Source organism: Entelurus aequoreus, linkage group LG12 (assembly GCF_033978785.1).
Source record: "Entelurus aequoreus isolate RoL-2023_Sb linkage group LG12, RoL_Eaeq_v1.1, whole genome shotgun sequence".
NCBI classification, from domain to species: domain Eukaryota; kingdom Metazoa; phylum Chordata; class Actinopteri; order Syngnathiformes; family Syngnathidae; genus Entelurus; species Entelurus aequoreus.
In genome coordinates, this window is record NC_084742.1 from 6,150,447 (window position 1) to 6,173,993 (window position 23,547).

At 42.3% G+C, this 23,547-nt stretch overlaps 1 protein-coding gene across 1 annotated transcript; it reads right to left on the minus strand.

The window, feature by feature from the left end:
• Positions 1–524: 524 nt before the first annotated feature.
• On the minus strand, positions 525–23,547 carry LOC133661392 (RNA-binding protein FXR1-like). Its single transcript, XM_062064558.1, has 17 exons — positions 22,936–23,547; positions 21,258–21,310; positions 19,596–19,689; positions 19,385–19,456; positions 16,387–16,535; positions 16,189–16,282; positions 15,981–16,097; positions 15,734–15,904; positions 15,580–15,658; positions 15,321–15,478; positions 14,910–14,996; positions 8,098–8,344; positions 7,856–8,035; positions 3,106–3,300; positions 2,913–3,020; positions 2,752–2,840; positions 525–2,679 (listed from the first exon to the last, which is right to left on the minus strand). Exons 1-17 carry the CDS (start codon positions 22,984–22,986, stop codon positions 2,569–2,571), a joined length of 2,055 nt encoding a protein of 684 aa, XP_061920542.1. The 5' UTR covers positions 22,987–23,547; the 3' UTR covers positions 525–2,568.

Consider the following 23,547-nt stretch of genomic DNA (forward strand, 5'->3'; position numbering starts at 1 on the left):
ACAGGCGGAGTGGCGAAGCAATTAATTTCTTTTTGCAGCTCCATGATCACACAATGATGATTAACGAATTTATTTAAATTACGGAGGTTGATTGGCAACACTAAATTGGCCCTAGTGTGTGAATGTTGTCCGTCTATCTGTGTTGGCGCTGCGATGAGGTGGCGACTTGTCCAGGGTGTACCCCGCCTTCCGCCCGAATGCGGGATGAGATAGGCTCCAGCACCCCCCGCGACCCTGAACGGGACAAGCGGTAGAAAAATGGATAGATAGTTTCAATTATGCATGGGTTTTCGTTGCAAGATGAAATTAACATCAGTCCATTTACTAATGTGTGTTCCTTTCAGCATTAAATGTCTACAATAGTTTATTTTAAATACTTGTATGATGTACGTATTTATAATGACAATGCAACAAAACCAAAAATTAAATACTTGAGGCCTTTGTGTCAATCACACAATTGAAAGGTCTATTATTGAATTTGGCTGCTCTGCTTGGAAAAAAAAAGTGAGCTCATGAAAAGGGTATACCAAATAATGAAAAGTCCTTTATTGCCACCAGATCATGAGTGCAGAGACAAAATCTGACAGAGAAGTTGACTGTACAACCAGTACACACACATTCGCTCTCTCTCACAAACACACAAAGTGCGACCAGTAGTAGGACACATGGGTTACAGATACATAAGGGAGTACAGTACTCACACAATGAGGTATAAATGTACACAAACGTACAAGACCAGACTTGCACACATGCAATTGAACCAAAAAGGTACAAATACTCTCAAGTTCTCTCTCTTCCTCAAACACGCACACACACACTCATAAAAAGACACAGGTGAGCAGTAACATTACAAGCATTGCCCATCGCCAACCGTTCTCCCATTCATCTGCCTCTCAAAACTTTTGGTCATGTTTGGATGCTTGCCAGTTTATGCCCAATGCTGCCCCAGTAACCCCGAGATGGGGGACTGGAGATTGCAAGCAAAAAGGAACGAACAACCGCTCTGGTCTCGCTCTACTTTCTAGTCGTGTTGGACATTCAACGTGTACATTAGCAGCAGTTCTAGTGGATGAAAGATGGCTTTGTAAGTCAGATCAACAACACCCTTTCTTCATGCACGGGACAGGCGACCACCAAACGAATGGTTAGCTACGTGTCATGCAAGTTAGAAAAATAGACTGCAAACCCACAAGACAAGAGAAATCAAAAGTTCATCTCCAGAGCAGGGGTACATTTTACTTCCATTTTTTATTTCATATCTTCTAAGATGTGGAAATAGCAACAAAAGAAAAAAAGAGCAATAACCAAGACAACAGTAACATGAGCAGAGTCGCCGAAGACTCTTACATCACTCGCCCAACACCTCGCTCGGTTGTGTGCCAGGCGAGGCAACCACCACCTTGGTGGTGTTTGTTTGCATGTGGCTCTCATTTCATTTGAAGCTGTCCCCACAGTTCTGTTGACCCTCGCCTGGGCCCTCTTCCACCGGCAGCACATGCCTGCCGCCGCCGCCTCACAGGGGTGATCTACCCTCATGAGCATCCGGAGCGGTGCACTGCCATGGTTTTTTGGAGATTGTGAATGGAAGCTAGCGCTGCTTCTTTGATGTTTTTATTTGTCGTGTTAAAAAGAAAGGCAGCTGCTTGGGACACTGCCCTTTACCCACCTGGACAGACCTAAGACAGGTGAAAGGAGGAGACACATTACTTCACACCATCCTTCCTGTGTCAAGATCAGACAGGGCTTTTGTTTTTAGTTTTGTGATCGTCAAATAAGTTGCCACTGAGCCTCCACATCATCTACTCTATCCGGAATGAGGAAACTGACTTGATTCTGGTGTTTGGCACGCAGCTTGTCTATTCCCCCCCCCCCCCTCCAAGCCACTCCTCCAAGCACTTTTACAACTCCCTCAGTCAGTTCTTCCCTCAGAACTGAAACAAAACACAGAACTTCTTTGTGAAAAAAAAACTTTTTTTCTAATTCAAGGCACAATGTCTATCAATATTCCAGCCTCTGTGAGTGTGAACACTGCGTCGTCGCATTGGACCATCTGTGCTCATGCCACTCTCCATAGTTTAAGCCTGTCTCACCTGCGCTTTTAACGCCATTTAGAGACGTTGTTTCAGTGGAGAGATAGCGACTGCAGAGTCCACGCCAGTGATAAACAATGAACGAAACTTATACACGCACACACATACATACATACATACATACATACATACAAACACGCTCACAAGGAAAATAACAAAAGCCCCTCAAAATGTCTAGTCCTGTTTGTTGTGTCTCAGTATTTTCCTTAAAAATCAAGTCATATCCACCAGCTCTTTTTGGCAAGCTAGTTTGTTTTTTTAAATAAGCACTAAGTACTGATAGATAGGATAGCATACACCGTGTATTTTTAAGTAGATGCGTTTGTCGGGTTTTTTCACTTTCATAGTATGGATTCAGGTATTTTGTCAGGTACTTCTCACTCATCTGTTTAAGGTTTAAGTTAATGCAAGCAGGGACAGTTTGCCATGGAGTCTTCTTGCTTGAGACATGAGTTTCGCGAGGGGTGAGGCTGTCTCATTACGAGACGCCGTTGACCAACGTCAGCGTCTCACTGGCCGGCGTTGTGCCGTTGCTGGGGGAACGCTTGGAAGGCGTTCGCTCATCCTTTTTGCTGCTAGTCCCATTCTCCTGTGGATAAATACAAGATATGAACGAAGGCTAATAATAGTTGGTCATTTATACATCGGCGACTATCCGTACCTTGGGCTCAGCGCCAGTGTGGTTCTCCTTTTGGGGAAGGTTCTGTCTGCTCTGGGACTCGGGACGGGATATATAGTCCGCAACGGTCACTAAAACATTGAAACTGGTTGAGAACAAAGATGGACGACTGTGCATGAGCTGGTGAAAACGTGGCACCTCACCACTATCAGCTGGCTGTCTGTCACGGCTAGTGGAGCCTCCCTCGGGGCGACTGCCACGGTTACGGCGACGGCGGCTTCGGTTGCGTCGCTGAGGTCGGCCTTCGTCATCTAATGGCAAAAAAAGCACGAGATGAAGACATTTTGGAGGTTGATTTTCAAGAAAACGTCAGTGATTGCCAAAAAAGTTTCTGACCCAGGCCGTTCTCGCTGGGCCCGGCCTGGCCATCGGACTCTGCTGCGGCATCCATCACACTGGGTTCCTGGTCGTTGCGGCGGCGGCGGGAGCGCCTTCGGCGGTCTTCTCCCATGCCTTCGCTGACGTCTGTGTCTGCCTGCTCTCCCTCACCCTCCAGCAGAGAGTAAGGGTTACTGTCTGGGTCCCTCAGCACTGTAGATGCCACAGCATAGATGTTTGCAATTACACATTTCACTGCACTTTACTCTCACTCACAGGGCATACTCTATAACTTAAACCTAATTTAACATGAAATTTAACAAATAGTGGACCCTGTGTGTCCGCCCAGACTGACTGACTCACATCAATATAAGTGGGTTTACTTGTGACTTTGGCGAAGAAGATAAGGTGAATGGCCAATAATGGATTTTTCAACCTATGGCAGTTTGACATTTGTGTCAACATAACTGCTTTGGTCATTTTGTGTATGTCTTACAATAAGAAAGCTATCGTTCACAAACAAATCTTTCTTCTTGTGGCAAACAATCTAAAAATAAATGAAAAAAAAGAATTAAATGGGTGCATTTTGTTGATTGCGGCGGTAAATTATGCTCGGCATTTATTTTTAAGCTTACATTGCACTGTCAGGAAGTGACTGTGCATGTAGGCAAGTGAAAATTAGGAACTAACTACTATAATGCATGTCAGCATAAAGGGACTTTATTTTACATAAATGACCCCTTTGTGGGAGTACAACTTAATCATAGTTTGGTAAGCACCTCGGTTTTACATTCGCAGTTCGGTAAATTTTCGGTCCATAAGGGAACAATATGTGAAACAAAATTGTTTAGCTTTTGTGTTGAATTTTTTTAATGTTTCATTTTAAAAAACAAATCTCCTGGCAGGTAATTCTTCTATTGCTTGTATTCCGTCACATGACTTCTTCCCGAAAGTGGTCAACCAAGCCAAGATGGCTGTTGTACAGCAAGTAGCGCGCAAACTATCTGAGTACAAAAGAGGCTTAAATCTTCCTGCAAAAAGCAGACATGAGCAGAAAATCAAACTATGCAATGGAATAGATCCCTATACGTTATAAAAAAAGATTTGCCAAGTGTTATCAAGTATTATATGACAGTCACATTCCCAGACATATCGAACTATTGTGCTCCAGACACCATTCTATGCGACAAAACAGATGGAAACTTGGAAAGGCCTTATTTGTGTGTGGTTGGGTAAAAGAAATTGGTATAAAAACTCTCCAGATAAATATGCACCGCTTTTCCTCGGGTAAGGTTGCAGTTTATGATTTAACTTTGCGTCTACTGCCATGTACTGCCGTGTTTCCCCCGTCTTTATCAAAAATATAACTATGGATGTCAACATTGTGTATGTGCTAAAAGCTCCATTTATGATTGTTGTCTTTGGTAAAAGCTTAATAACTCTTTTAGGTTTTGCTCACATTTGTTTTTGTTTTTTTTGGTGCTTTTCGAAACACTTGTAGCATATGTGTTTAAGAAACGCAAATAATATTAAGACTATACTTAAATTGGAAATAATAAACGTTAAAAGTATATCAAACAAACCTTTAACAAAATGATCACGGCAAACTCATGCATTCTTCGACTGTGCTCCCTTGGACTGGAAAGTGAGCTGTTTTTCTCATCCTCGTTTCATAAAATCTTAGTCTTCCACCCTTTTTGATTACCTCTCAAGGAACGCTGAAGAAACATTTATCCTTTTTTGCGATTTGAACGATTCGCACAGCCGAAAACAACACAGGCATCGGGTGTTTTTCTTCAAAAAAAGCTAAATGGCGCCTGAGAACAGAGCTAGCTTGACCACCACGCATATTTAATGGGGAGACGTGAGCCGGATATGACGTCAGTAAAATCCAAAGAATAGTACAATACACCAAAAAGTAAATAAAACAGAGACAAATTAAAGGATGCAGGGGGCCACTGTGATATAAGTTGTGCTTTAAAGATGCCAAAACCAATCCAATGTAGGTCAATTACGACCTAATTCATTGCGAAGAAATCGTTGCTTCTGGGTCTAATATCTCGCATTATAATCTGCTTTTAGGCACACTACCTATGTTTACCTTCTGTAAATGACTTGACTAAAATACAAGAAAAGACCAACTCTGTGTGCTTATTGTGTGCATTGTAGTCTGCTTTTAGGCAGACTCTATGGGCTTTTTGAGCATTGCAATGCCAAATGTACACAGTTCCTGCCCCTCACAATTAATGTGTACCGTAGGGATGCAACGATACAAAAATTTCATATCAGTTATTGTAACCAAAATGATCAGCTTGTATAGCGGTATTGTTGAAAGTGCTCAACGAGTACTTATACACACTGATATATTTTGGCTGTTTGTTTGTTTTTTAATTTGAACTAAAATGAATAGACAATGTTAGAAAACCCAATACTTTACATGTTTTATGTTTCTTCTGCTTCAGTGATAGATAAAATACTAAGACTAAAACACTATTTTTATGGCTAAGCTTTTATTTTTTTAATTGGTTTGCACAGTAGCACTAATATTTATTTAAATAAAAAGTGCGTCACAAATAAAATCTATTATTTCTGGCAAAAGGTTGTGGCATCCTACTGTTTAAAGTTATACTGTTTGTATAAATTTAGATTGGGGTATTTTGTTCCTTAATGGGGAAAGATATCCATGTCACTTGTTTTCATGTTAGCATTTAGGCTAGCGAGCTGGCACCGGTCAGTCCATGAGTATCAAAGCGCAGTTATCAATCACAGTTTAATAATTTTAATTTAAAACAGTAATACAAACCGTCGCAAGCTTTAACGTGGTTATCATTACTACCGTTTATCGTTACATACCTAGTGTACTGTGTGAGAAATTGGTACGCAGCTTCGCTGAATCAAAGGCTCAGTAACAAAAAATTTTAATACACATACCGTTAAACCCCTAAATACAGTCAACGTTGACTCAAAGGGGTCATATTATAATTTTTTTTCTACATTTAAAACACTTCGTTTTGGTCTACATAAAATGTAACAGTGGTTCCTTAGTCAAAATTTTGCATAGACTATGTTTTACAGACCATCTTCAAAACCGCTTTCTGACGGTTTCCTTAGTATGCGCCGTTTTGTGGGCGGTCTTATTTACGTGGCTCAGCTTTGACTGCGTCTGCTCCCAGTTAGGGCTACAACTAACAACTATTTTAATAGTCAATGACTATCTTAACAATTAGTCGACTAGTCAGATTATAAAAACATACACATTTATTGGCTTTAATTTTTCCCATTGACCTTATAATGCAACTTAAGTTATTTTAGGCATGTACTTACGCACAACAAAGATGGCTCATTTATTCCTAAATATTTATTTATACTGTAACTGTGCTGCTCATTCAGCTGTTACAAAATTAAAATGACTATTAAAATGTTGTCCATTTAAAAGACAGGAAAATTAAAGTGCTAAAGACAACAATTAACCTTGTTTATGTATTTAAAAAAAGTTAAAATAGCAGCAATAAAAACAAACAACATTCTAAATCTAACCTCATCAAAATCTTGGCAGTTTTAGCACTCTAATAGACTCTATGTATAGAATTGTATCTTGATCAAGTCTTAACATGTTCGCTATCTCATTAGATTGTATGTTTAATCTTATTATACCATCGCGTTAATGTCTAAAGTCTGTCTCTGTGCGATTTGCCTGTTATTGTGCCTTTTTTATTGCATTGCAATTTAACGCCACTTTAAAAAGTACTTGAATTGATGTAAACAAAGTTTAGCTGGCTGACTTTGGCTAAAATGATAGTTATTTTTCCATACGACTTCGTCTCACACTTGTTAGCCAGCAAGCAAGTTACAAGCTAACACTCTTACCGAGGTTGAGTCCACAGAAATTCAACATCATTCCTCCGCTTTAAATGCTTGTGTATCACAGATGTACTGCCATAAAAAACAAGGTCCTCTTTGCAAAATGAGCAAAGTATTCATGTTTTTTACCAAGAATAGGAGGAATTGTTCGCACACTTTAAATGTTTTCACTTGTAATGTTTTTGCGAGTAGCGGCACGTAACCGCTTTCGCCCGGAAAAACACGAGTGACGACGTCACGACTATTGTTGTCGACAAATTTTATTGTCGACATCGACTAATCGTTGCACCCCTACTCCCAGTCAGCCATGTTATAGTTTTAGCACTTTCATATCGAGTCTACTGACAGATAAAAGGTTAGGACTATACACTACTTTGTATTAGAAAGAGCAACAACGGAGGACGCATGTGCATGTACGAGCCAGTCTGCCCCACAACAAGGGAAAAATAAAGAATTTATTGACTACAACATCGGACTACAATGGCGGACTCGCACAAAGCTGTTGGAAGAAATATCTACCATGTATGAACATATTCGCTGACGTCACAAATTGGAAAAACGTCACAAGTTGGAAAAACGTCCCATATTGGAAAAACGTCACATATTGGAAAAACGTCCCATATTGGGCAAACTCCAAACGACTCGTTTGGAGGTAGTATGAAAGAAGGCAAGATTGTTTTATAAATATCTTTGCAATGCCTCCTTGGTTTGAATTAAAATTTTTGGGACTTATGCAGATCCCAAATACACAAAAACAACAAATTGGTAAAAAAAAGTTGGTAGTGCATAGTAGGTCCCCTTTAAGCGAGCACTTTTTAGTAATTGGAACACAGGACCAGGACTTAATGAGTTGATCGACAGACGGTTTGTCGACAGACGTGATCGACTTAAGTGGGTTCCACTGTACCGGAGCTGATAGAATTGGAAGGCTTAGACCCTGGCCCGCCTCGTCCTCGTCCAGGGTTGGAGCCTCTCCCCCTGCCACCGCGCCGGGAGTTTCTTTCCTCTGCACCAATGCCACGGGGTCGTTGATCTCGCTCACTGAAGTCCTCTGACTCAGAGGCATTGGAAAGCTCAGAGTTTGTCCCTGCAAAGACCACACGTCACTATTCCCTAAGCATGGAACCCATTAAAACAGGTCCTCCTTACCATATCCAGGGTACTGGCTGTTGGAAGCTCTGCGTCCTCTGCCACGACCCCCGTATGTGCGGGAGGTGTGGAGCGAGTTGCCGCTCTCGTCAGTCAAGTAGCCTTTCTCTCGTTGATCACCACTACCACCACCACCACCACCGCCGCCGCCAGCCCCGGTTCTACTCTGAGTTGCACGATAGCCCACCCCGATCTGGCGGAGCTGCTCGTCAATCTGGAGACGCTCAAGTCGCAGCTGCTCCACCTCCTAAAAGCACAAAGAGGAAAGAACAGCATTTACATACATTTCACCCCCATACCTCGGTGCGGCATCTGCTCCCATTTAAATAGTGTTAAGATGAGAAAAAGCGATTACAAAATTACATCCATCCATCCATGGATGGATAGATGGATACGAAATCACATTTATATTAAAAATGTTGTCACCTATACTAAATTGGTTTTAGAGTGTTTAAGTTAAGTCAAGTTAATGGGCCCTGTATCATTAAATTTTTCCTCACGCGACTGTCAGAGGAAAAAGTTTGGACACCACTGTGTTAAGGAGTTAATTCTGGCACTTACCTGTGATACATTCAGTCATCAAGGAGTGTATTTACTCATCAAGGAGTGTATTTACTCAATCTCAATTAATAATACGCACAGACCTTGAAGAGCAATGCTTGCAGGGAACGTAAACTGAGCCCCACCAGAGAGAATTGGAAAGTCCATATGGATTTATAACGCAATACATCCTTTCGTGCAGGGACCACTAACTGGCAGATCGGAGCTCGAATCTGGACCTTGACACTCTACCAATACAGACCTGGACCTAAAGTCAATTAATTATTCAAGTATTCCAAGTTTTGATTAATCGTTTCTATTTTGACCACCGCAGCTTTTAGACTTTATGGCACTGGTTCATCATGTCAGGAAATGCACTGACCAAATGCTTGCAAGTTAAACCAGCCCATTGGATACTGCTCGGCCAATCAAATCCATTCATTCCAGGCAGTAAACATGGCAACTCTAAATGCAGCTACAAACGAAAGAACAAGTGATATCCATGGAAATAAGAAGGAAACAAGTCAGACTTATGCGCAGACAAGTAAGCGTTAGAAGAGAAGAAAAAGCTAAATGTGCCCGCTTGTTACTTCTGCCCTCTCACCCTAATCACTGGCCGCAGTTGCTAGCAAGGACAGCAACGGAAGACAACAGAATAATAAAAATAAACATGATGCTCTGTAAAAAGTGGACAGCAAAAACAGTGCTTCAGTTTCAAGCCAGAATGTCCATAAACTAATTTATGTTCATGCTTTCCCCTGTGAGCACAAAACTAGTTTGTCTAATATTTACAGATGATTAGTCTAATAAAAACAAAGCCTTTTCACATCGCCATTGTTTTGTTTTTATGATTGAGATTTATACATTTTTTCCTTACACCTTTTTTTCACACAGGAAGTGAACTTCACTTTTACATCCATATGTGAAGTTATGTTATGAATGAATTATCTGTAAAAGACATGGAAAAGGGGTAGTATTAAATATACGCTTTGCTTCTTCCTACTCCTTCGACATATGATGAATTGAGAAAATGTAACCATGTGATGTTCCTTAATGAAAACTTGTTAAACATGTCTGAAACAAATAAATCATAACCATGACTATTATGACACAAAGCATGTTTTTACAAGACATACTCATTTATATTTTAACTGATGTCACAAAAAACACTTTTAAAACCTAATATAAACATTTAACTGATCTGTTAGTCTGTGATTCTTAATACTAACCTAATGGTATCCAAAGTGCAGCCAAAGGTAAATTTTTAGCCTGCATTAGTTTTTGGTTTGTTTTTTCTTTTGGGGGTTTGGGGAGGCGGTTCCCTGACCTTCACATGAGGAAATGTTCTGTATCTGAACCTATTTAATTTTAGTTGAGGACCCCTGCTGTAGTGTAATTTTATGTCTTGACATGCTCAGCAAAAGCTGACCACATCCCCACCCTCTGGTGGCAGCAATGAATAGATTAAAAAAACAGAAACACACATGCAAGTTAAAATATATGATTAGATAATTTGCTTGCACTTTGAAACTATAACCACATGTCCAAAACACAGTCCAAACAATCAAATAAAAAAATACTGGTTTAATTCTTTTTAGCACTTTTTAAAAGGTAGTTTGACTAGCGAATGATTGAAGGAATGGGTTTTACTTTGCGGCGTGACAGCCGTCTTTGCCAATGACAGCTGTCCCTTAAGAGAAGTGGCAGAGGGGGCTGTGAAGGAAATGAGGCACTAAGAGGGGTGGACAGGGGGTGTAGTCTGCAGCTAATTTTGGACACAGAGGGTCCAGATAGGTGTAATCTAAACTTCGGGCATGCCGGCCACCCAATCCCAGAGGGAAAGCCTATTTATAAAAGCACATGAGGTAAGGGCAAAAACTAATTCCACACAACAGGTTTAGTCGTGTGGTGACGGACAGTGGAGGCTCGAAAGGTGATCCAATATGGTTCATGTATGGCCCAGATGACAAGCTGGCGCTTCAATGGTGGTGTTCACATTTGTGGTTCAGTTCTTTGTTAAAGGGGTCCGGTTATGCAAAACCAACTTTTCTTACCAATTGGTACCTGTATTTGTGTATTTGGGGTCTGCATAAATCCCAAAAATTTAAAATCCATCCATGGAGGCATAGCGGAGAAATTTATAAAACAATCTTGCCTGCCTTCATACTTCCTCCAAACAAGCAGTTTGGAATGTCCCCAAGTGTGACGTCAGCAGATATCCCCATATATGGTGGCAATTTACCCGGAGAGCTTTGCGCGAGTCCGTCATTGTGGTCCGAGGCTGTAGTCAAAGAGCTCCTTTTTCCTCTATCCTCTTGTTGAGGGGCAGAGTGGCTTGTATATGCACATGCATCTTCCACTGTTGCCATTTCTAATACAAAGTAACGTACAGTTCTAACATATTTGTCAGTAGACTCCAAATGACAGCGGTAAAACTACAACATGGCTGGCGGAGGGAAAACGCAGTCGAAGTGGAGGCACGTAAATAAGACCGCCCACAAAACGGCGCAACCTGAAGAGACGGTCAGAAAGAGGCTTGATGGCGTTCTGTAAAAAATCTATACAACATTTTGACCAAAGAACCACCATTACATGTTATGTAGACCAGTGGTCCCCAACCTTTTTGTAGCTGCGGACCGGTCCACGCTTGAAAATTTGTCCCACGGACGGGGGGGGGGGGAACAACCCTTTTGTGCGAATGAGTTTAAATGGGGGAGAGAGGTTTTTGGGGTTGGTGCACTAATTGTAAGTGTATCTTGTGGTTTTTTATGTTGATTTAATAAAAAATAAAAAATATATATATATCTTTTTTTTTAATTTCTTGTGCGGCCTGGTACCAATGGATCCACGGACCGGTAACGGGCCGTGGCCCGGTGGTTGGGGACGACTGATGTAGACCACAAAGAAGTGTTTTAAAAAGGAGAAAAAAATCGTAATATGACCCTTTAAAGAGAAAAAGATACTTGGTGCACACTTTAGTGTGGTAGGCTTAGTGATTACTATGATATTTATTTTACAATCACTCTACTTGGTTATCGGACTGCCCTCTATTGAAGTGGTCAACAACCCTTTTGAGCCCAAGGTCCCAGGTCTTGGTACTGAACCAAGGCAGGATCTACCACCCTCCATTTACATTGTAGGATATGATATGATAATTCTTATTCTTTGTTAAATCCGATCATTTTATGTAGTCATTCATATTACCAGCAAAAGTAGTGATTTCTAATATGAATGTAATGGGTTTCGCATGCACACATGACATCATACGCGCTTCAGTGTATACAGGAGTAAACATGGCTCCAATTCTAGTAGGTCTCAGTTCTGGTGCATTTGGTATAGAAGATTAAAAAGGAAGAGGGAAAGATTTTTGGCTTTCACATTTTGGGGCGGGCGGGGGGGGGGGGGGGGCACTTGATTACTGCAACGTCTGCTTCGAAGAGTTCTTAAAGATCTTCTTTTTGCCTGTTTTCAGCTAATTTGTCCACAATTAACTTTTGCGACCGTCTATTTTGGCTAGGGCTGCAACTAACAACTAATTTGATAATCTATTAATCTGTTGATTATTACTTCGATTAATCGATTAATAATCGGATAAAAGAGAAACTACATTTCTATCCTTTCCAGTATTTTATTGGAAAAAAAACAGCATACTGGCACCATACTTATTTTGATTATTGTTTCTCAGCTGTTTGTAAATGTTGCAGTTTATAAAGGTTTATAAAAAAAGAAAAAAAAAGAAAAAAAAATAGCCTCTGCACATGCGCATAGCATAGATCCAACGAATCGATGACTAAATTAATCGGCAACTATTTTATAATCGATTTAATGGATTAGTTGTTGCAGCCCTAATTTTGGCAAAAAATGATTACCGTATTTTCCGCATTATAAGGCGCACCGGATTATAAAGCGCACCTTCAATGAATGGCATATTTCAAAACTTTGTTCATATATAAGGCGCACCTATGCATCCACTAGATGGAGCTGCGCTAAAGGGAATGTCAACAAAACAGTCAGATAGGTCAGTCAAACTTTATTAATAGATTACAAACCAGCGTTCTGACAACTCTGTTCACTCCCAAAATGAATAAACAGCTGATTTACTCGTGTTACGGTAAATCAAACGTTAGTGCAATCACAATATAGTAACACTCGAAATAGTGCAGAGCAATAACAATATATCAATAACTCAACGTTGCTCAAACGTTAATGTCACACAACACAACACATAAAATAAACATGTAAAGCTCACTTTATGAAGTTATTCCTCAACCACGAATCGCTCAAATTCTTCTTCTTCAGTGTCCGAATTAAACAGTTGGGCGAATACGGCATCCAAAATGCCCGGCTCCGTCTCGTCGAAGTCGTCATTAATGGAGTCAGTGTCGCTGCTGTTGTCTAGCATTTCAGTGACAATTCCTGCCTTCCTGAAAGCTCAGACCACAGTTGAGACTGATATATCAGCCCAGGCATTTACGATGCACTGGCAGATAGTGGCGCATGTCGTCCGGCGCTGTCTCCCTGTCTTGGTGAACGTGTGTTCGCCTTCTGTCATCCGTGTTCTACTGCGTGACTGATCGCTTTGAGTTTAAACTGCGTCGTAAGCGTGTCTCTTAATAGGAGCCATTTTGGGGTCTTTACATATACACAAAAATGGAAATGAAACGTCATATATCCCAGCATGCACCGCGCGCTTCTTCTTCTACGGGGGCGGCTGCTTACCATAGAAGAACTTCTTCTACGGGGGAAAATGAAGTCAGCTGCTGCTTACCGTAGAAGAACTTCTTCTTCTACGGGGAAAAAGAAGTTGGCGGCTGTTTATCGTAGTTGCGAGACCTAAACTTTATGAAAATGAAGTTTAGGTTTGTTGTGGCTCAATATTGGTCCATATATAAGGTGCACCGGACTATAAGGCGCACTGTTAGCTTTTGACAAAATTGGAGGGTTTTATGTGCTCCTTATAGTGCGGAAAACACGGTAGACTTATTGCTTTTTGATTACATATTAGTCGGATGAATGCGACACGATCTTTCAGACTGCAGTCAAATGGCATACATTTTATATATGTACAAAAGAGGCCTGAGTTGGATTAGAAAAATTCAGAATTGTAATGTAGTGTATACATTTACATGAAAAAAATAAGATACAGGTCACACAAGGGACGGCGTGGCGAAGTTGGTAGAGTGGCTGTGCCAGCAATCGGAGTGTTGCTGGTTACTGGGGTTCAATTCCCACCTTCTACCTTCCTAGTCACGTCCGTTGTGTCCTTGGGCAAGACACTTCACCCTTTGCCTCTGATGGCTGCTGGTTAGCGCCTTGCATGGCAGCTCCCGCCATCAGTGTGTGAATGTGTGTGTGAATGGGTAAATGTGGAAATACTGTCAAAGCGCTTTGAGTACCTTGAAGGTAGAAAAGCGCTATACAAGTATAACCCATTTATCATTTATCATTTATATAGGCAAACAAATTCTGAATTGACCTGCAGTGTGAACATAGCTACAGTTGTGGTTATCTATATTTCAGCCCATTTTCCTATTTTTATTTCCACAATGTGCCACGGGCCAGCAAAAAACACGTCATTGGCTACAAACGGCATCTGCGCCACAATTTGGGCACCACTCTGTGTGAAAATCCTACAGTCATCAAATATTAAGCTTGTCCATCCATCCATCCATCCATTTTCTACCGCTTATTCCCTTCGGGGGGCGCTGGAGCCTATCTCAGCTACAATCGGGCAGAAGGCGGGGTACACCCTGGACAAGTCGCCACCTCATCGCAGGGCCAACACAGATAGACAGACAACATTCACACTCACATTCACACACTAGGGCCAATTTAGTGTTGCCAATCAACCTATCCCCAGGTGCATGTCTTTGGAGGTGGGAGGAAGCCGGAGTACCCGGAGGGAACCCACGCAGTCACGGGGAGAACATGCAAACTCCACACAGAAAGATCCCGAGGCCGGGATTGAACTCACAACTACTCAGGACCTTCGTATTGTGAGGCAGACGCACTAACCCCTCTGCCACCGTGCTTGTAATTAAGCTTGTAATTTAAAAAAAAGAGGAGATTGTTATTGCAGCTGTCACTATGAAGTGTCATTCAGCTTTGAAGATAGGCATCGCCATCATATCCTCAAGGATATTTTTGGAGATGCACCGTGCGTGTTACGCAACGAGTGTGCATGACGAGCTGGTGTAGTGTATGCTGCTTTATTTGTCCTAATATTTTTGGGCGACCCCTGCTCTATTGGTTTTCATGCAATCCACACTCACCTGGAGATAGGACACGTGGTACTCCAGCAGTGCCTGCGCGTTGCTGATGTTTTCCTTAGTTCCAACAAACACAAAGGGAACCATGCCCTGATATAAGGAAAGAGAAAAGATAAAAGAGGAACGATCAGTGTGTTGTTCTTTTCCATGTAATCTGACGGCCTTAACTGTACAAATATAATCCTATTATTTAATGTGACATTGTAAACTCTTGAAAAAGAACATCTCAGATAAGCTTACAGCTGGGGGCCAATAGCCCCAATAGCAAACACAAACACTGTGCATAAGTTTTTTAAAAAACACAGAAAGTGTAAAAGCAGACAAAACATGGAACATCAGCACTTGTTTTACAAAAGTTATGACAATTTTGCAGAGTATACAGTAACACGGAGACGAGCCTAACAGTTTATTCACCTCTTTGCTGCTGGCAGTGTCCTCTCTGCCTGCCCCCTGCCTGCCTACCTCCTCCCGAGGAAGCTTTTTGTCATTGTCTCCCTCGATCCTGACGCGGACCACGCCCGACTTGTCCACAATCTCCTGTATGACTTTGCCACTCTTACCGATGACTTTGCCTGCGTATGAGGAGGAAGGGCAGAGACGATGTTAATGTTGGGAGGATTTTGGTGAAGCCAAATGAGCAACATGAGCAAATTACATAATTTTTTTCACTCACCTACGAGGTTCCTAGGTACTTGAAAGTAGTCTTCTTTGAACTCAAGAAACTCTCGAGCTTGCCTCACTGCCTCTGGGGTCTGTAAAACACACATCAGGTCAAACTGCCCAGGATGATGACCATCCAACTATGCTTAAACCCTGAGGCCACATACCTCTCCATAGATCCTGAAAGTACAACTCTCTTCTTCCAGCTCGATAGCGGTGACACCAGGCACCTTTCGGGCCTGTTGGATGTTGGCGCCATGGGAGCCGATGGCAAGCCCCATCAGGTCCTCTCGTACCCGAACCTCCTCCTGGTAGGCAGAGGCCAACTGCTTGCTTGTCTGAAAGAGGGCGGGATGCGTTTCAAAGGAATACACAAAATGGGGTGGACTAATCACGTACAAAGGGGATGATTACCTCCAAATGTTTGGTGGCTTCCTCGTTTCTTGACATTAACATTAGCTTGGTACGGATACTGCGGAAGTGCATGTCGCTGAGAAGGGTAGCACGCTTTGTTGTTGTTTCGTTTGTAGACTGAAGGTCAGACAAAAATAAGGCTTCAACTCAATATTTGTGTATTGGAGGGAATAGTGAGCTATATATGTGACAGATAGTGAGTACAAACCAGCACAATGAGTTCATGTGATTGGGCACTGTAGAAGATGCAGTTGGCGCCAATAGCTTTCCTGAAGTCTTTGTGAATGTTGTCACCTGCACAGCTGTTGATGGGGAAAAACACAATCAGCAGAGCTGCCTTGGAACAAAATTGCTAAATCAGACATTAGAGCCTCTTACAACATCATCAAGTAGTTAAGACACTCACATCTCCCGTAGGTCCTCCGGGACAGCGATGATGACTTTGTGAAAGGATTTTTGCGAAGAGGGGCTGTTGGGGTTGAGAGGCCTGATGCGCTCTGCTGTGACAATCTCGTTGTAAGTGGCGTCACACGCCGCATATTCGATCACGTAGAACTGAAACCACAAACACATTTTGCGTTACTATCCGTTTCGTGGACCCAATAAGTCTGATTTTTAAAATAATTTGGTTTCTTCTTTTTTCCCACCTACATATGACTTCCCAGGTTACATGCTCTATCATTAATGCAACTGTTGGCCATACGCTGTATGCCTTTCATATGCTAGGGGGCGATTGTGGTAATTTCAGGCTGTCCGCTATGTGGGAAGTTAAGTAAAGGAAGATAATGCTAAATGATAAGTAATATAATAGCTGTCAGTGTAGCAGAAGCTCTGAAAAACTAAAACTTTCCACAGCTATTTCCTGTTGGTGGTAATATTTGAATGACATGCTTTTGTTCTTGTGGTTATGATGATAATTAGAGACAAAAGATTGCCATTGTGGTGCACTGCTTTGACTAAAGACAAATGCAGTGAATTATATTTGTTGGTTTAGATGTCAAGGGCGTTGCCTAAATTGTACAAATTCTTACATCACTAAATAAAGCATAAATAACAATGTTGCTTGTGGATTGTGAGAATGAATGACATCTAGAAAAACATACTTCATGTGATTTGCCACTATTCATTATTGTTGTCTAGTTATCACTGATTAACGAAACTCACATATATTATTTTACTCTATTAAATCTATTGTATGTACAAAAGAGTTTTAATTTCAAAATAGGGCTGTTTATAGGTTTCTCTCCACCAAAATGTCACATATTTAAAGTGTCTTCATTGAGAACATTCTGACATTTAAACAGTTGGGTTTTTATTTTATCATGTATCAATAACTTACAAATACGAGAGGTGTCTGGGCTTTTTGTGGTTTAGTTCAGGTACAGCGGAACCCACTTAAAGGCTATTTTGCTTCTGTCGACAAATCGTTTGTTGATTAACTTAAGTCCTGGTGCTGTGTTTCTATTACTAAAGGTGCTTTAAGTTTAGCTCACAAGCATTTCCGGCAACAGTGGAAGTAGTACTTCTCACAGCCAAAGATTGACACAATCTTGCCCTTCAACCTGTTTAACTGAAAAAGTTAGCGCGAAGGAGAAGTAGAGCACGGCTGAATCAGAGAAACAAACCATGAACATGTCCTAACGGTTTGCCTGACCCAGCCTTGCGGTGCTGTCGGTCCACGTCACTCAGGCGTCCAAACATTTATCCATGCAGGAATGGGAGGGTTGCTTTTGCTGTGTGTCCGTTTGATCGGTCTGCTGGCTCTGTGGGCTGGATGGCACTGCCCTTGTGCACGGGCACACCTTGCTGTCGGTTCTGACGTGTTCAGCCCTTAACTCAAATACATCTGTGTGCAATATGAAACATTTCCTAGTTTCTCTTGCTCCATGACAGAATAGCAGCCCAAAGGACACACCTACATGCTCCATGACAGAATAGCAGCCCAAAGGACACACCTACAAAAGTCTGATCCTCAAAGTAAATACTGAACAGTAATATGTTATTTCATAAAACTAATGTAGTTGTTCATAGTACATGCAATAATGTGTTTCAAACAATATATCTTATCTAAAAGTTGTTTTTTCATTTCAAAAGGTATTATATCTGTTCAAATTGTTGTGTTTGGGACGGTTTAGCACATATTGAATTGATTTGAACAAATTTTAATCGACAGGCCTGATTTGAGATATGGGTGTTTTGAGTTAGAAGCTTGGTTGTGGCACGCAATGTGCTTGTAAATTGTAATTTAAAAATGGTGTTATTTATTTCAGCTTCTATAGCTTTAATTTGTGTATGATTGTTGGTATGAACTAACCTGACTCTCACCAGATCCTTGTAGTTCGCTGAGCTCCACACAAGGATCTGGGACTTCTCAATAGGAGATGTATTTCAGAAGGCAGGGTCTTGTAAAAAAAATCATTGTATGTGATTGGATAAACCACTTCTCCGTTATCTTGAATGACGTGCTACTTCAACCACTCACATCCAAATCAACCCGTGACGCTGATGAGAGCAACGCTGGGAAATCCAAAACAGAACAGCCAACATATTGGATAATGACAGAGCGAAAAGTTAGAAAACTTTTACTGAAACAACGCAGCAATGTCAGTAGACGATCGATGTCGCAAAACAGTTGCAATAGCAGAATCAATGTCAGCACACGACTCCCCGCTGCGTGCCGCCATTGTTGTTTGAATCAAACAGTCGCTTCGGCGCCACGTCACATCTATGAAGTGCCGCCTGGCGATCCTGATTAGTTCATTATTTTTTTTCTATCTTGAAGGAGTATGCAATGCCCTCGAGCCCAGATCCTTGTGTGGAGCTCAGCGAACTACAAGGATCTGGCGAGAGTCAGGTTAGGTTAGGTATGAACAGCCCCCACCCCACACAGAAGCCCACTACATGGCAGAGAGAACTGACGATCAAATTAAGATACATTTACATGTGTTGTAGAAAGCTAATCCCCAGCCACTTCAGGCAGTAAATTGGTTTTCTTTAGTGTGTGTGTGTGTGTACTGAATGATGCTTAAAAGTTTTTACACTTCTTAACAAAACTTCAGCATTATGCCGTTATGAGGCTAAAAATCCATTCCTACTTTGATAGAAAAGTAATATCAGGGGTCAAGGGATCGATGATAAAGTTCTTAAATGTTAACCAAAAAATTGGAGGATCTGGTAGAGCCCACCACACGATTAAAATGGAGAATTAGAGCAATAAGTCAACCCGAGACATTCCTGTAGGCTCTTACCAGCAACTCCCCTGGCATGGAGACGCTGTAAGGCTACCCCCCACTCCATATTCCACTGACTCCACTATTCAACTCATCGATCGCCCTGGTGACTGGGAGGTGGTTTGCTTCAAGTGTAAAATGAAAAGTGCTCAAGCAAAGATGAGCTTTATTTACCTCTCCCTTCATCATTCGGACCCGGGCAAGCCACCAGCCACACGGCTCCTGTTCATTGGCCCTGGAGTAAACCTGCAAGGCAGAGAAAACAGTCACAACTTCATCTTTTTGTAGATGGTCGGCTACTAAAAAGGATCGCTGATGTGGGCTGTGACAGTGAGAAAGTTCAGGAAAACAAAGAGCCAGTGACTCAAAGCGCCAAAGGCCTTACCTCCACCTCCTCTCCTTCGCCAATTTCCTTTTGGTAGTCGGTCGGAGGCGGCAACCGCACATCGCTGAAGGGTAACTGTCGCTCTGGCTGCCAGCTTCAGTGTGAGCGGGAGAGACAAAAGCAAATAACTAGCTCTAATCTTCTAGTAACACAATCTTCTACTTCGGGTCTCAAAAAAGTTAAACTTTAAAGTGGTACTATTATGCAAAACCCAATTTTCTTACCTATTGATACCTGTTTTTGTGTATTTGGGATCCCCACAAGTCCTGAAAATTTTAAATCAAACCATGGAGGTATGGCAGAGATATTTATGAAAAAAATCTTGCCTTCTTTCAAAAGTGCTCCAAATTAGTTGTTTGGAATTTGAGCCTTTAGTGACGTATTTTTCCTTAGACAAGGGATAGCTCCATACATGGTTGTGGTTTATCTGCAGAACTTTGCGCAAGTCTGGCCTTTTTTTTTTTTATCCAGTCATAGTCAAGTTCTTTATTTTTCTCTATCCTCTTATTGTGGGGAAGACCAGCTTATGCATGCACACCAAAATCTTCTGCCGTTGCTATTTCTAACAAAAGTAGCTTAGGCCATGTCCACATGAACACGGACAGTTTCAAAAACGCATATCCGGGGTAAAAACAATCTCCATCCACACAAGTGTAGTTTCAAAACTCTATGTCTACACACAAACACATACACCTGCTGTCATGCACGTTTGGTCCAATCAGAAGCCTGGAAAAGCAGCCACACTGACTTATTGTGCATTACACCGGTTATGTTTATTTTAATAAGCTATACATACAATGACATGTACATTATCTTTAAAACCAGCCTGCACTTACACATAGCCTGAGAATATTATCAATATTTTTTTAGTATTTAAAGCGCAGATATGCGTCTGTGCTTATGATATACAACGCTCATTGCATTCTAACACAACTGATCAGCAACATAGTGATATATTACATGTGCAGTGAAGTGTACATTATTTCTAAAATCAGCGAACACTAAGGAAGCCTCATGAATGTTTAAGTGCCTAAAGCGCAGACGTGCGTGTGCTACTGCAAAACTCTCATGGAATTATAGCGCAATTAATGATCAGATATTACATGTGCAATTAAGTGTACATTGTCTTTACAGTATACACTAACATGGAAGACGCTGCATCATTTTTTTTAGTCCTTCGGCGCATTATACAGGCATTGTCTTATACAAATAGCCGAGCACCTTATCAGGGAAAGTAAAAAAAGGGTTGTGACAGGGGCTGAAGTTGCGTCCCAATAACAGCAAAGGCCTGCCACCCCCTCCCCTACCCACTCTGCATAACTTGGGTCAACCTCTATTTTTAGGGAGCTCCCTGCACTACACTGCACTCCCAGCCAAGAAGATAAAAAGGGTGGCGGGTGTGTGTTGGTGGAAGTGGTGGAAAATGGTAGATGCAGTCGGGCAGAGCTAGGGAGGGAGCTGTTAAAGATGTGTACAGACAGCTGCATTCCAAGCACAGGTGCCGAAGAGGAACATTTTGAATGCTTGAGGAGAGCACCGGCCACAACCAGTTGTGGTAACTTAATCACGACGACACACATTGGCAGGACAGACACACACTGGTAGGACAGACACACATTGGTAGGACAGACACACACTGTGGTAGAAACGGTTCAAACGTACTTGTTTTCAAACACTATGCTGAGCGAGTCATCATGGACATCCTTGATATAACCCTAGGGAGAGAAAAGCACAGAGAGGGGGTAAAATGTTATTGCAGTTATGATTAGCGTGGTCTTGTTTAAGTGTAAACATTTGGCTTGGAAGTAAGAAACAGAAACAGGCACAAAGCAAGAGGAGGATTTTTTAGAAGCTGGGAAAAGTGTGGAAAGGTGGCACACACACAATGTGCACAGCATACAGTCAAAAAGGACGCCATTGTGAATGAATGGCAGACCTCAGCCGACACCCTCTGTGCTGAGCATGTCAAAGTGGTAGGTGTGGCATGCCTCTTGCGGTAACACTACCCTATAAGGGACAGAGGTGGCGCCCATGTTGACATGGGTTCACCTGCTGGAAAATATCAATGTCACTCTGAGAAATTAATTGACATTAACTGATGGTTCACGTTTTAAAAGTGGCAAGATAGCAGGGCCCATCCTCCTCTCTGCACTAATTTATGGAGGTTACCTCAGGAGACAGCTGCACATTTAATGTCAGATTGACTGCCACCAAGAGCACCAAGTCGTAGGTTGGGCAGGCCCTCCTCCTGGTGTGACAAGAGTGGTGTATAAGTGTCAAAAGGACACCACGTCCTTAAGTCGGCGGCCACATGTGGCGATCACGTGCTGGATGGCCAGGACTGTAAATCATCGCGCACTGATACACAGCTCCATCAACTGGCAATTAAACCTTTTGTCCTAGGCGCCCGAACAGGGTGCAATGGTTTCGGGATGAATGACGAAAAGAACTGAAAAATTGCTCATATGTGCCAGAGCCAAACTGTCACCAAGTAATGGGCAGCGACAGGTGAGGCGGCAGAAGGCGAGTAAATTTAGGCTCATCTCGAACCTCCTATGTGGTCAGTCCGGCCTGCTGAACAACCAACGGCAGAAAGGGGCGGACATATGTTTTCACTGTAATACTCATAACTAAAATACGAGAAGCTTTTAAAAATATGACTAGATAGTTAGGAGGGCGGGGGGTAAGGTTGCCATTCCATACATCCTTTCTATTTCATTCCAAAAGGAGGTACCCCTATAATCTTATTCCACCCAACTTAAAAAAGGAGTTCAAATGAGTCAAATCACAATTCACCTCTTCTGTACCTATTTTATACATGTTTGTATCTGTGTTTGAACCAAAACGTGACAGTGAAAACGGTTGTCAGGGTCCCTAAGATATGAAAGTTAATTTTGAAAATATGAGAGAAATGAAACCGAAAGTGAGGCATTGAGTAAACGACGGACTGTCTGCACAAACATAAAGTACCCTAGCTTAACATGTAGCATCTCACACCAGAGTGGCAGCAATGACACAATGGGTGTGTGGTTATCAGATTGTTTTAGAACCCCCACACTATTTTAGAGCGGTATCAGAAGAAGACGGAACGTTGACAATGGTTAATACAGTGATTGTGATGACGACAGTTGCACCTACTAGCTTAAGAGCTAACTCGTGCTAGTAGCTGCCCACCCCACAATGACCAGCCGTGCTGGGACGCCAAAACACCCTCGTTTTACTCAAAAACGACTCGACTCGTACTAATAAAGTCATTCTTAGCGACTGCTGAGGGTAAAATGACTCAATGTAACAGCTGGGAAAAGCAGAAAACTTTGCTTATAAGAGGCAGCCCAGTTACCTTATAGAAGGCCCCGTTCGAGCCACGAACTTCCACGGCCAGCCCGTCCATACTTGACGGCAGCTCCCCGGGGCTGTGCTTGTCGGCTGGAGCCGGGACGACTCCGAGAGCGTCGGGCAACGAGACCACCCCCAGCTTCACCGGCCCGTCGCCGCTCTCCGGCCGCTTGTGGATGTCCAGTGTTTCGGGTGGGAGGGAGAGGGAGAAGGGGAAAGAGGTGATGGGTGTGATGGTGTCAAGTGAACCCGACGGAAGCACACCGTCTCTCCCTAGGAGCACCGTGGTCACTGGCGGTACAAACAAGCGGGTTCTGGGCTGAAGGCTGATTAGCACCGAGGCTAGCTGCTATCAACACCTTGATCCAGTCAGTTGGAAGGATGCTAGTCTGCTACTAGCCACTGATAGCCGTGTGCCTCAAGTGTGGCGCAGTCGCTGCGTTGAACAACCGCAGAGGGGGAAATTTCACCGGTCCTTTTGAACCTGCTGTGCAATTTTCACGGGCGGACCCCTACAAAAAAAAAAAGGTGCACTGCCCGGCGAGTACTCAATGAAGCTAGCAAGCCTCTCCAACACACGCCGATAGAGTGAATCAGTGAGGGGCTGAATGACCTC